This window comes from Sebastes umbrosus, chromosome 5 (assembly GCF_015220745.1).
Source record: "Sebastes umbrosus isolate fSebUmb1 chromosome 5, fSebUmb1.pri, whole genome shotgun sequence".
Lineage (NCBI taxonomy): Eukaryota > Metazoa > Chordata > Actinopteri > Perciformes > Sebastidae > Sebastes > Sebastes umbrosus.
The window spans coordinates 33,121,962-33,136,253 of record NC_051273.1 but is presented as its reverse complement, the minus strand read 5'-3'; the positions used below and the strand labels follow the sequence as shown (position 1 = coordinate 33,136,253).

The 14,292-nt window shown below is 39.5% G+C and overlaps 1 protein-coding gene across 2 annotated transcripts in view; it reads right to left on the bottom strand.

Moving 5' to 3' along the window:
- Nucleotides 1–14,292, bottom strand: part of nlgn1 (neuroligin 1) — a 401,272-nt gene that overhangs the window by 237,223 nt on the left and 149,757 nt on the right. For both annotated transcript variants that reach the window (XM_037769864.1, XM_037769865.1), the window contains exon 3: nt 5,594–5,653. In XM_037769864.1, coding sequence (XP_037625792.1) covers nt 5,594–5,653 — 60 coding nt within the window. The remainder of the gene's footprint in view (nt 1–5,593; nt 5,654–14,292) is intronic.

Below are 14,292 nucleotides of genomic sequence, written 5' to 3'. Positions count from 1 at the left end.
TTTTGGCCGTCGCCATCTTGATTTCTTGCAACCAGAAGGGACACAAGAGGGTGGAGCTAAGTACAAGACTTGAAACTGAGATTGAGACCATAAACTCATGTTTACTGATGTAATAAATCAAGTGAGAAGTAGACTCATTTTCTTCTATACAATCAGCAACCAGAGGAGTCGCCCCCGTGCTGGCTATTAGAAAGAATGCAGGTTTAAGGCACTTCAGCACTGGCTTCACTTCTCAGACCCGGAGGTAGCCGCCTGGTTTAGACTTAGTAACAGCAACAAGTCCTTTAAGTGGACGTACATTGACAGTGTGGAATTGCCCCAAGCAATTACATTACAGCTCTTTTATCGGCTGCTGCCTGCAGCGTTCTCCCTCAATACTCAACCAATTTTAAAAAATTGTGTCTCCATTAGTCACACAAAACATGGCAAAATAGGGTGAAAAATAGTGAAGTTACCCTTTGACATTACACTAGAATTGCTAAATCATGTGGCTTCTCCGCACTAAGCTCATACTGTTCTGTGGTTTCACATCGGTAGTTTAGTTTTTGCATTTCCTTTTACCTGTCATTACGGGTGGGCTTTATTCGTCCATGTTATTGCTAATTTGAATTGAATTAGTGCATTTTCATCTGTACGATGGTGAGTAGTGGTATAGAGAATGTCTCACTTGAACCTGAAATGTCACCAGCTGGAGCCTCTGGGCGGGCTGCATGCAACACGGTAACGCATTTCACAGTTCATCTTTTATCATCCTTTTCCTTGGGTACAGGATTGTCCCTCATGCTGTCACAAAAAATCTTTATCCTTGTGCCCTTCACACTCCAAATAATAAATCCATAGCGTATGGGAAGATTAATATCTCACAGGTATTGCCATATAATACTTTTATATAGGGTACTAGGGGGCCTTATATGAGCCTTGTAGATACCGTAGTTTGCGACATCTCCACTTCTGTATAACCCACTCTTAGCCACTCCAGCAATATACGCTGTAAAAGAAAAAAAAAAGAAAAAAAAAGAAACGGAGCTTCTAACAAATCCTCAGCTCTCGGGGACTTTCCTGTTTACATCTCTATTCCCAGCACAAAAGGATTACAAACACCAGCTTTATTGAGTATAAAGAGATTGTAAAAATCCAAGATTTGCTGAGTGGGAGAGGGTGGGGAGGTTAGGGGATGTCCTCATTGAGTTTGGCTCTACGAGGCGACGAGAGGTCAGTGGTCAAGAGCATCAAGAATCACTCGAGGGGGGGATCCGAGCTGATCCGGATAGGGTAACAGAGTGTCTGACTGTGTGTGTGTGTATCTGTGTGTCCTCGAGCATATTTGCCTCTATATTAAACTGGATTAGTTGTCTGCCCTGCATCCTTTTTCAAGATAATACTTGAAGCTTGCTGGGATTTCTTTGAATAGATCTGTGTGACTCTCTCTAATCTTATTGGTGTGTGTGTGTGTGTGTGTGTGTGTGTGTGTGTGTGTGTGCGTGTGTGCATCTGGGTGTGAGCTCCCAGAAAAAAAAAGCAGCGCAATGGCACAGATCAAAGGGATCCGGATGGTTGTGAGTCTTATTTGGATGTAATTGCTGTTTACTTCGTCACATTATACAGTAGAGGTGCCTTATTAAGACTTTCTGCCTGCCATTAAAGTTGCACTCAGCAGCCTTAAGGGGATACGACTCTATCTCAGGGTTTTTATCAAGGACATTTTATTCCTAATATGATTTTTCAAAGGACAGCTTGTTTATGGCAACCAGGCAAAGGTTCGTTTTTTTTTTGTATTATTGAGATTAATGGATTTCCAGCACACTGTCTTAGCGCTCAAACAGCATTTAATTTAAATATCTATAGCGGAGCAATTGCAAAGTTTTTTGTCCTATAATCTTTTGTCGGGTATCCACTGATTCCCTTTAGTATTCCTTTTCATCAGTATATGCCCAGTACTCATCTAGGATTAAACGCCTTCAAAGCAGCAACAGTATGTGGGGGAATGTTAATGTATTTTTTTTTTATTGCATTTTACCTTTGTTTCAGGCTTTACAGTCATTGTGTGAAGAAGAGATAACGTTGTTTTAGTTCCAAACGTTTAGTGGAGTCCAATGGGTATATGAGGTAACTAACCAATGTGATCTCACGGGTAGGCGTATAACTATCACGCCACTTTTAAGGACATTTCACCTGTCGTGTCACGCATTTTCACGTGTTATTTAACGCCGGTCTCATTCCAAACTCAGCACATACGGATGCACAGTCGCAGTTTTAAACACGTGGTTAACATTGTGAATTCAAACAAATCTACTTGGTTGTGTTTAGGCAACACATGCTATTTGGCTAGGTTTAGGAAAATGTCATGGTTAGGCTTAAAATAAGGACGTTTGTTACATAAATTAAGTTACGTATGTAAGTTAAATAGTCAACCATCACACACGGACGCACAATCACAGTTTGAAACACGTGCTTAATGTTGTGAATTAAAAACAAAATTACTTGGTTAGGTTTAGGAAAAGATCATGGTTTGGGTTGAAATAATTGTTTGTTATATGTAAAATAAGTTGCATGCGTAAGTAGTCAATTTAAATAAAGTCAACGGTTCACTTTTGGTTTCTCACAGGACACGAACACCATCGCCAACCACCCCGTCCTCCTCCCTACGCAGACGATCTCTCTCTTTATACTTCATCACCTGACTTCCATCGCAAAAAAACGTGTAGCAATAACACACAATATGAAATATTAACAAATTGGCAGGTTATTCATATGGCATTTGGTGAGACCAGGCTGAATTAACATGTCTTGAATACTGTATGTGGTTACATACTGTACTGCACGGCACCGATACTTTGAATCTATCCAGTCATACTTAACCAAAACACGATTCTTAGTTTCAGGTGATTAAACACTAATGAAAACATGATTATGAATATTATGTTCCATTTATGCCAATAGGATAGAATAGATCAATGGAATAAATCCTAAACACCGGACTTTTAAGTACTTGTATTTGTATTTGTACTTAAGTAAATGATGAACAAGATAAAAGATTATTTATTTAAACCTTTGTGAATGATGTTATTGGAACAGAAGGGGGGATAACCAATGGGCTACCTCCGGGGATGAGAAGTGAAGCCAATGCTGAAGTGCCTCAAACTTGCATTCTTTCAAACAGCTAGTAGGGGGCGACTCCTCCGGTTTGCTGAAAGAAGTCTGATTGTTTAGAAGTTTATGAGAAAATGAGCCTACTTCTCATTTGATTTATTACCTCAGTAAATATTGTAAACATGAGTTTATGGTCTCAATAGCTAGTTTCAAGTATTGTACTTAGCTCCACCCTCGTGTCCCTTCTGGTTGCAAAAAAAACAAGATGGCGATGGCCAAAATGCCAAACTCAAGGCTGTAAAACGGCAGTCCACAAACCAATGGGTGACGTCAGGGTGACTACGTCCACTTCTTATATACAGTCGCTGGTCTAACCAAGTTTCGCTCGGAGAAGTCTTGTTTTGAAATCTTGCCTTCGCATCCACATTGTTGAAATAACTAAATATTCAGCCATGACACTAAAAATACTTTAGATTAACACTAAGCTACACTTTCTGTACTCTAACTCTACAAACTCTGATGTTGTCAGACACTTATAATTAATGGACGTACATACATCGACGGTGTGGAATTGTCCCGAGAGATAACATTACAGCCCGTTTAGCGACTGCTAGCTGCAGGGTTCTTCCCCAATACTGGACCAATTTTAAAAAGCGTTGTCCACAAAAACATGGGAAAATAGAGTATACGTTGAAAAATACAGAAGTTAACCTTTAAGTTGAATAAAGTGCAGTAGCAGTAAACTGGCCTTCGCATTCAACAAGGACTTGATGAGCCACATTTACGTCTTATGAAATGGATGATATAGGATTTTTTATGTCTTGCAATTGTTCATTGTTGTATTCTTTTATTTTGTTATTTATATTGTAAGTACATTGAGAGAGCTTCAAAAAAAAAAAAAAAACTGAGTCAAATTCCATGTATGTATATACTTGGCAAAATAAACCTTATTCTAATTCATATTATGGTCCCTTTTAGAGTTAAATAGTCCACAAAGCAGGGTATGCTTTAGCATTGTCCGGGCTAAGAAATAGTCCTTGTCTTTGTCTTAGAAGTTTAACCCCTTTCACCGTGTGTGTTTTTAGTTCATGAAAGTTCATTACAACCATTTTGGTTGCCTGAAAACGTCTTATTCAGCGTTCGGTTGTACTTAGCTCCACCCTCTCATGTCACTTCTGGTTGCAAAAAAAACCAAGATGGCGACGGCTGAACTCAAGGCTTCAAAACAGCAGTCCACAAACCAATGTCTGGTTGACTACGTCCACTTCTTATGTACGGTCTATGGGGATACTACAACTGTAGGCTTATGTCATCATTGCAGTATGTTACTATAGCATGATCAGACTTTGTAATAGCTTTATCCCTCGCGGCTTCAGTCTGTTACTCAGAGAAACTCTGGTTCTGTGGACATTTTAACTCAACAAATAAGATTATTTCTGCCTCCAGAGCAGCTTTGTCTGTTAGAGATGCTCGCAAATTTTGTTTTTATTTGCAATCTGTCGTGTAAGCAGTCCTCAAAATTTGAAAATCGTGGGATTGACAGAAGCCATACGAGTGAGCCAGCGCAATTACCATGCAATATAAAACTGAGTATGTATGCTCTGTTTTGATTGTGTGTTCTTCATAAAGCATTTAAATAGAGAGTCCAGATGATCACTTGAAACCATAATCACAGTAATGTCCTAATAGCTTCCACCCAAATGCCGGCTAATTTACATTATTGCCAAGTCTGTCGTGTCTGGTAGCCAATCCACATTTACATGTAGATACAAAACAAGTAATTTGGCAGCTTGGGACTTAGGTTCTGAACAGCCACTGTGGGTGTTTGACCAGACAGTTAGCTTCACATACTGGTGTGTAAATTAGCTCAGATTTTGCCCTGTAGGAGAGGAAACCATGCCAGGAGTGATGACAACCCTCAAGTCCCTGCAGCAACCATGGCTGTGAGAGATGATTCCACTGATTTTGTCCAGTATTTTCATCTTGTTTTTTGACTCATCGTGTATGTAAGGTTGTTGGTTTGACGCCCCAAAAATGTGAACAGGTCTGTTAGTATAGGTGAAAGCCAGTTAGCCAGTAGTTGATCTTTTGAACATGATCTGATTTTTAATACGACACGAATTAAAAGAAAAAAAAAAAACATGCAAAAATGTGTTAAGAGCTGGCTGAAGGGTTAATAGTAACTTGATCTGCTGGTGGGATGCAACATAGAAAAAGGAAAGTAAAAGGAAACAGCAAATCCAAGCAGAGAATCTATGTTAACAGTATTAATATCAAAGAATGGTGGTAAACATGTAAACTTTAGACATCAAGCTGAAAAGGACAAAACACATCCAGCCCAAAAAGAGTTTACGAGTAAAGAGCAAAAAGAAAATGTCCATCACTTTCAAAAAAAGGACAAGAAATGTAAGAAAATCAAAGAAGATAAAAATTGGAGGAGAAAGGGTAAGTTTGGTTTCCCTTGTCATGCAAATCAGTTTGGCATCGGGGGGGGAAAAAATACCTTCGTCGTCCGTGCGGTCACTATCACCTAAATCATCAGTGTGTTTCTTTGTAAGGGGACCTATAGGACCAAGAAGGAGAAGATGGAGGAAAACATGGTGATCAAGAACACACACAGCTTTCAAAAGATGCTCTCAAAAGATAAGAAAGTATGTCAATAATTCATGTCTTTCTATAGCCCCTTTTTTTTGGAAAAAAAAAAACTTCACACTGACAAGGAGACTGGGTAAACATTACCACAAAGTCCACTTCACATGTTCATTCTAGGAATTTAGGAGTTCATTTAAGAAGGTTAAGGAGCAAGAAAAGAGGGACTTAAAAAAAAAAAAAAAAGAGGCGAAAAAGTATTAGTTCTCTGTTGGAAATGAAGACTTAACTGAGGATAAACCTCTTAGGATCAAAAGACATAAACCTCTTTGAAACAGTGCATACAGTAGCATATATTAAACACATAGAAACATTATGTTAACATTTGGAAATGATCACTGTAGCAGAGAAAAAGAAGCAGAGGCTGTAAACGAAGCAGCATTTTTAAGAGCAGAGCACTCAACAGAAGCATATGTGACAAACTCCCCCTGTTGTATTTTCAGTGTTTTAACTGTGTGCGGGCCTAAAAATACACACACACACAAACGCGCACAATCAATGTCATTCATAGATTTCGCTGCAGGGGTGCTGGTGTGAAGCATAGATTACATCAGAACATTTTCATGACAAATAGTTCAACATTTTGGGAAATACGTGAGTATAGGAGTTACAGATGTGTGCACAGTAAATATAAGGCTACAGCCAGTTTGCTTAGCAACATAAACTGGGAATAAGGGAAAACAGTTAGCCAACTCAAGGAAGTCACAGTCCCCAAAATAAAATTAGTGAGGTTTGGAGGTGCTGGTAAGTAGATTTGGCTGCGTCGCGTGGCGGCTTCGTGATTCACACGTCGGGTGTTCACACCAGCTGCTTGTCAGCTGTTGCTGTCAGCCCTTTCTTTCTACATAAAGTTTGCCTTTCATAAGGGCCATTTCATTTCATTGTAAATGTCATTTATATTTATTTTAGACAGAGAGGTTAAGAAACGTGTGATAATTTGTAAATAATAGTAATAATCGACAATTAAAACCCCATACTATATTCATTCATGGAGCTCTCCAAGTCACTGCATGTTCTACAACACTGTCCGGCAACATATTTCAGAATAAAAGCCTTGTGTTAACAAATGAAGGACTTCTGTCCATAGAAAAAAAATGCTTTAGGGCTTTTATTTTGAAATGAAAGCAGGAAGCGTTGATTTAAAAATAAGTCTTTACTTTTTTTCATCTCCGTAATATATTCTACAGATGTCTAGACATTGAAACTGTAGTAATGTTGCTGGTATGATGTTAATATACAGTCAATAGATCACTTTCACTGTCTGTTGTTGTGAACCGCGCAGCTCGCGTCAAAAATAGGCAAGATCTCTAATCTCTAGGAGACGCAGCTGACACACGCTGACCACGCAGTGGCTGCTCTAATATGGACGCCGAAATAAAAAAACAACAGGTAACGCAGCCGCCACACGCTCCTGACGTTCCCAGTGTGGACGAGGCTTAAGTCAACAAAACTACTTGGTTAGGTCTTGGAAAATGTTTTCGTTTGGGTTAAAAATAAGTATGCGACATTACGTATGCGATGTAGCTTATAAGTAAGTTGCATAACATTATGTAAAGTAACATAAGTAACTTAAAATAGGTCAATGTTGACTTTTGGTTTCACGCGGGACACAGCCAGCAGGTTTCCTGGGTGAAAGTCCCGTGCTTTCCTTTGACTCTTTTGCTCTATATACTACGTCAGCTGACTCTCTCCTTTACTCCTGCCATAACTACGGCCTCGTAGAGTGCCATAGTTTGACACAAAGGTGCCAGCGACCAAGCTGCCGTAGTTGACGACTTGGTAAGAAAGGACGGGCTGCATCTATATCTTCTCATCTAACTCTCCGCAAGACAGCAAATGAGCGTATTTCCCAGAATGTCGAACTATTTCGTCATGCACTGTTTTTTTTGTTTTTTTTGCAAAATAATTTAACTCGATAGCGTTTAAGTACCTGATGGAATAGTTTGACAGGGGAAGTGGTCAGCTGCTTCTTTATTAAAACCAACAAATTGTCATTTTAATACCAGTTTTTTTTGTACATACAGAGACATAAACACATGCTATCTTAAACACAGACAAACACACACGCACACACAAAGAGGTACACACAGAAACTACATAACAGATCTGAAAGCATGCAGTCTGGAAGTAGAGGATGTATGCTAGCAGGGTGCATGAGACTGAAAATAGAATAGCATACTGGCAGTCCTTAAGCCTTCACACACACACACACACACACTCGCACACACGCACACACACACATAGAGCAATAACATCCACAACATGTGATGCCACAGGGCTTCAAATAGCCATCTATCTCCAATCCTTTCCAACTACCTTAATTAGCCAAGGCACCAAATAGTCAGCAGTTTTATGCCCGTCTACTTCAATTCCATTTGACATCATATAAGTGATAGAACATAGCATAGCTTGATATAGTCATTTTCAACATGATACATGTCGCAATGCACATTATGTGAATAAGGTTAATGTGGAAAAGTGTCTCTGTGTAACAGGAGAACAATTCAATAAAGGCTTCAGTGACTGCGTCGGTTTGAACATATCTGTTTATGGAATCGATAACGGGAGATGAATCACACCGAAGGACCGAGATGCTTTTTAGTCAGACGCTCGTATTGATGAGTCATAATAATTCCTCCATCATTCAACATGCTGGTGGTTTATTTTAAGGGCATAACCATTTCTCTCCCGTGACTTTAAAGAGGAAGCCGGCTCTCCGCGTATCACTCTATCCTACAGCGGTCTCCCCAGCTCCTCTTTGTGAATTTGACAAGCAATTTGATAAGCAAGAGCTGACTTGTGCTTTCTATGTGCTGAATAAGCACATAGACAAAAGAATCGCTTCTTTTTTAAAATGTGAAACGTCTAAGAAACACAGAGCGTCCACTTGTCTAGGGATGTGTTACCTGTTTATGAAGTACACTACTGCATGGAAAGATGTCACAGCAATATACACGGATGTTGTGAGAGATTCATGTTAGCATTTTAGGACACACTGAGTTGAGTGATACAAGGTTCTGTGCTAATACTTCAACATACAACACACATTAAATAATGCCATTCTTTTTTTTTATCTTATTGCTATCAACCTCTTAAAATCTCCAACTTTTAATAAAACAAAAAAAATCCTGATGACAAGTGATACATTTTGGGGGTAAATGTTATGCAATATTACATTAAAGGTCCCATATCATGCTCATTTTCAGGTTCATACTTGTATTTTGCCTTTCTCCTAGAACATGTTTACATGCTGTAATGTTAAAAAAAATCTTTATTTTCCTCATACTGTCTGCCTGAATATGCTTGTATTTACCCTCCGTCTGACACGCTCCGTTTTAGTACATTTCGACGGAATTGCGCCAGAATTGCAATATAATTGCGTTGCTAGGCAACAGATTGGGTCCTTGTGTACTTCCTGTCAGCTGATGACAGTCACATACACTGCAACGAGGAATCAACTGGGACACATTTAGATTGTTTACGTTTAAATGGTCTAAATATTGTATATTTGTGACATCACAATGGATAGAAATCCTGACAGCTTGTTTCAAATGCAGAGTTTCTGAATACGGGCTGTGTTTATCTCCCTGTGGATTGAGTGTTTCCATACTTTCACAGTATCTATATAGGACTTAAGGCTGCTTTATAATAAAAAAAACATGAAAATCTCACACATTTATAATATGGGACCTTTAAATAGAATGTTTCAATTTAATATTATAGTGCATCAATAAAAACATGGTACCTAGTCTAGTAAGTGTCGTAGTAAAATGGCGTTCCACCATGAGCCTTCTCAACAACTTCAGTGCTCCTTGGCATAGAATCTAAACGTCTCTGGAACTCAGACAACTACAGTAAACTGACAGTTGTTGTTTGCTATCTAAATCAAGTTTTTAACCCCCCCAAAAAACAAATTTAGCATTTTTTTTTATTGGCATTGCTGATATCTTCTTTTTGTTTAATTGCAATTAGTAATGAATTAGGAGTTTGAAAGGTTCTTCAACTATGAAATAACTTCTTTTCAATACTATATTCAACTGTCTATTGAAAACAATTTGCAAACCACTGCCCGTGTAACATAAATGGCCTACAAAGAAACACAGAACACAAATAGAGGTACAACAACAACAACAACAAGTTTGAGATTGCAGTGAGTTTTGGGCAACTTGAAACCCTTTGAGAATAAAAAGAATCAGAGAGAATGTGATTGATGTGGCTGCTCTCTGGACTGCTATTACAGTGGCATGTTGTTTGACTGAGGGTTAGTGGGGATCAGAGCAGACATGACAGCTGCATGACAGCTCCTATCACACACACACACACACACACACACACACACACACACACACACTGACAGACAGACACACTCATGAATACACATACATACTGTGGAGAGAGAGAGAGACATCATACACCAATCAGGTGTCAATTCAAAACTGCCCAGTGACAAGGAGGCCCCGACACTGACCTGCACTACCCTACCTGTCACTGTGAGCATATGTGTGTGTGTGTGTGTGTGTGTGTGTGTGTGTGTGTGTGTGCCACTGGTGAGGTCTCAGCTGGCATCAGCTCTGATCAGTGATTAGGAACTTGAAATTTTTCATCTCTTTCCATCTGTGTTTTTTTTACCGCTCTGCACTGGTTTTATCCGGGGTTTTTTTTTCTATTTCCCTCACCCATGATCTCCATCTCAATGTTTCATGGATCAAATGGAACTTTGGTCAAGTGACAACAGGTGGTCGTTCAATAAGGGGAAGAACGTAACCCCTGGCGCATCTGTTCAAAGACGGTCCCTGGCATCAGATGTGAAAGTCCTCTCATTCTCTGCATAGCCTTCCACTCCTGACCCCGTGGTTGGTGACTTTGACCCCTTTTCCAGTTGATAGTGTTGAGCAGCTTTGTTCATCTGTTTCAGATGTTTATTCAGGTTATTGTCAAGGAAAAAAGCAAATACTAAGTGGACTGTGTTAAGATCCTTTCGTCAAACTACTATTTAAAGAATAAGGTTTCATGCTCCAATTACTAAAAGAAAGGAACGAAAATTAAATAAAAAAAAAACAAGACTGTAAAAGACTGGAGTGAGGTCAGATTTGGAGGGAAAATCTTCTTAATTGCTTTATTGCATCAAACAGTTCTATTTTTTCAACACCCAAAAAGCTAAAACCCGAACAGTCTGATGAGGTGCAGAAGTCTAGTTATCTCTCAGAGCGCTTGAATTACAATATGCCAAAAGGTTATTATGGAATTTTTGCCCAATGATGCCAAAAATGTACTGCCTACTGCCACTTTAAGGCTGCCAGCTGTTCCTTCACTCTAAGAAAAGTCCGTAAAAATACGGGCCAATGTACCGTGTTAATATGAAGGAATTTTCTGTATCGATTTTTCACAGGAGTTTTTCCCCATATTTTTAAATACGCATTGCATTGTGGGAACAAGAACCTCCGCTAGCGCGAAAGTTAGAAGAGGCAGAGACCACACGGCAAAGTTTAGTTCAAATTTCGAGAAAACATTTTCACTTCTGTGGTAAAAGATCAACAATTAATGTCTGACCAAAATGATTTCTGTTAAAGACTTAACGTTAGCTCAGTATCGTTTTAGTTGGAAAGCTGTTTTGTTGTTTAGTTCAGCTGTTGTTGACCGTTAATGTTACCAGATACGCCAGGAATATTTTGCTGACTCAATTTGAGACTAACGCAAGTTTGGGATCGTAATTTACGTTTAACCAAAGCTTATATTTTAGACTTCAGTGGACGTCAGGTAGAGTTAGCCCCAGTTTTAGCCTCAGGCGGTCCACAGAGACCGATAGGTAACGTACTAATGCTAAAGTTAGTGTCTGTTTTCCCTCCAGAATGTAAAGGTTGGGCCTGCTATTTGGCTAGGTACGGAGGATGTAGTGTAAATCTACAGAATTTTCCGTTTTAGGATTAACAGAAGTGTCTGTGAATGGTACGGAGGACGTCCTATAAATCAACAGAAATTTCCATTTTAGGCTTGAAGAAAATGTCCTGGTAATTTTCTGCCAGGACATTGTCTGTTTTTCTATGGATTTTTTTCTTAGAGTGTAATATTATCTCATGCATTACGGTAAGGACAGCCAGGTATCAACTTCAATATGTCTAAGATACCAGATTTTGTTGGTATATTAAGTTATTTTATTTACAAGGAGTTTGATTTTCCAGTTACAAACATGAGGGGGGACAATATCAGAATGCAGTCGAGTACAAGATCCCCACTAACTCAATGCTAAAACATATAACACCTCTATGAAGGTGTCAACAAACTTGAACTTTATAGGCATTGCAAAAATAGATTTTCTGACACAACATGTTTGAGATTATAATTGATCATAGTATTGCTGAAGGAGTTTCTTATCAAGTGAGATTAATTAAATCAAAAGTATTGTCCTGATAAATGTTGTCCTCTAGTTCTGTTGTATTTCTACTCCAAGTTATTAGTCCAAGAATTCCAGAAAAAATGACAGCATTGCTTTTGTGTTTGATTAAAATGCCATACAGTATGACCACGTTTTACTATAAGCAGTAAAAGGGAGATTGAGAGAGACGTGCACATCTCGCCTACTTTCTCACCTCCGTACACCTGAAGTGCTCGGTGGATTGTCTGCTTTGAAAAGTTACAATTCCGACATCAGAAAAAGCCTCAGGGAGGAGGTGTGGGTGGATGGCTGGGCATGCAAGGCGTGTTACTTTGATATAGGAGGCAGCAAAACTAATAGCATGGCCAACTGAGTAGAGAAATTCTTGTTTTTTTTTGTAGTTTTGGCCATATTTCTATCAGTTATGATAACGCTGTACTCATCATAGCTATTTCTGAGATCAGACTAAGACAGGTGGTAAAAAAATAAATAAAAGGAACAATAAGCACATTTGAAATGACAACAATAATCTCTCATCGGACAGGAAAGCTGACACACAACCATGGTAAGTGAATTAGGTCAAAGGTAGGATATAGACTGTGCGTATAAGCCTGCCATTGGCCCGCCATTGACCCCCCATTGGCCGTCAGTTTTCCCTTCCATTATTTAGATGTTTACGTTTTCAAAATCCCTGTCGCTACGTGAAACAGCATTAATAACCTCCGAGCCAGCAACCTTCACACTGAAAATGACCAAGATGTGGATAATGCAACAAGGCAGGCTCGCTTGGTTCATTCTGTGAATGGTTGTAAAGATATACAAAGAATATGTTCAGAAGAGCTAACATGCAATGTTCTTACATATTTGCTCACCAGTTATGGAAAAAAAGTTTCATATTCCAAGCATGGCCTATCGTCTGCAGTGAGCTAGCGAGGATAAACACAGAGACGAGATGTTTATGTGGCGTTTTCTTTTGTGGGAATTTATCCATTTTAATGCCAGGGCTCGCCTCCCCATGTGCTGATGTTCCACAAAAACAACTTCACCCCCCAACACTATTTTTGCAAGGGCGCCGTCGCTGCATCCTGGGCTTAGCGCCACCCGAGACAACTGTGATTGGTTTAAAGAAATACAACCCGGAGCATTTTTTTTCCCCCTTAGAGTGCAATTATCATGGGTTCAGCCAGACCTTTCTCCGGCACTGGCACAGCGTTGAAACGAAGTGTGGATGTAGGTCTGGCTATGAGACTATAGGTCAGATGTAAACCAGGTCAGTCTGTAAACTCATATGAACAGTTTGGGTAATAGTTTTAACATATTTCCCTTCCAATTGCAGTAAGTTTCAGTTTAGAACCTGCCAGCTCACATTTCTTGCGGCATTAAACGTCTTCATAATGAGGTAGCCATGTTCCCAGATATATGTAATTACCTCTGGGAGTATGCTGTTAACAACAAGAGTGAAAGCTACAAAAACACCCCAATTGTATAAAACTGAATTTCCCTTTCATGCCTATAAAAGAATCTAAAACAGCACACGTCTATTCTCCTATCTGTGTCCTACTTCTAACCATTATTCACTTGAGCAAATATAACGCAGTCTCTCGGTCTACAATCTATAGTCCCTGTCTGTCTTTTGTCTTTTGCAGTTGCTTGTTTTCTCTGTGTGTCCATCTCTCTTTCTCTCTTCTACCCTCGCAGAACCCTCTCTCCACCATCAACATTGATTGGAGACTGATGAAGAGGAGCTTCACACTCTCTGACACTCTGTAACAATCCATGACTCAAAAAGCCAGCCGGGAAGCAAGGATTATACGCACACACACACACACACACGCACACTCTCTGAACCCTCAGGCATTCCCCCTCTCCTGGATGAGGTAATTATTGCGAGGGGAGTCTATGCATCGATCGCACATTCAGCACAAGAGCTAAGCATACATACATATTGCTCTCCGTATGCATCAGTCAAGGTCCGCAGCAGCATAGAAACACAGCGGCTTAATCAATCACCGATGCACATTAAAAAAAAAAAAAGGGAGATCTAACAGAGCGCACGGCTCAATGAGCCAAATAGGTAATCTACTACTGACCTTGGATAAAAATCCCTAAAGGCTCTAAACTATGAATACAGAATCCATTCCCAGAGGTACAACTGGGAGTCTAATGCACTTCAGCCAACC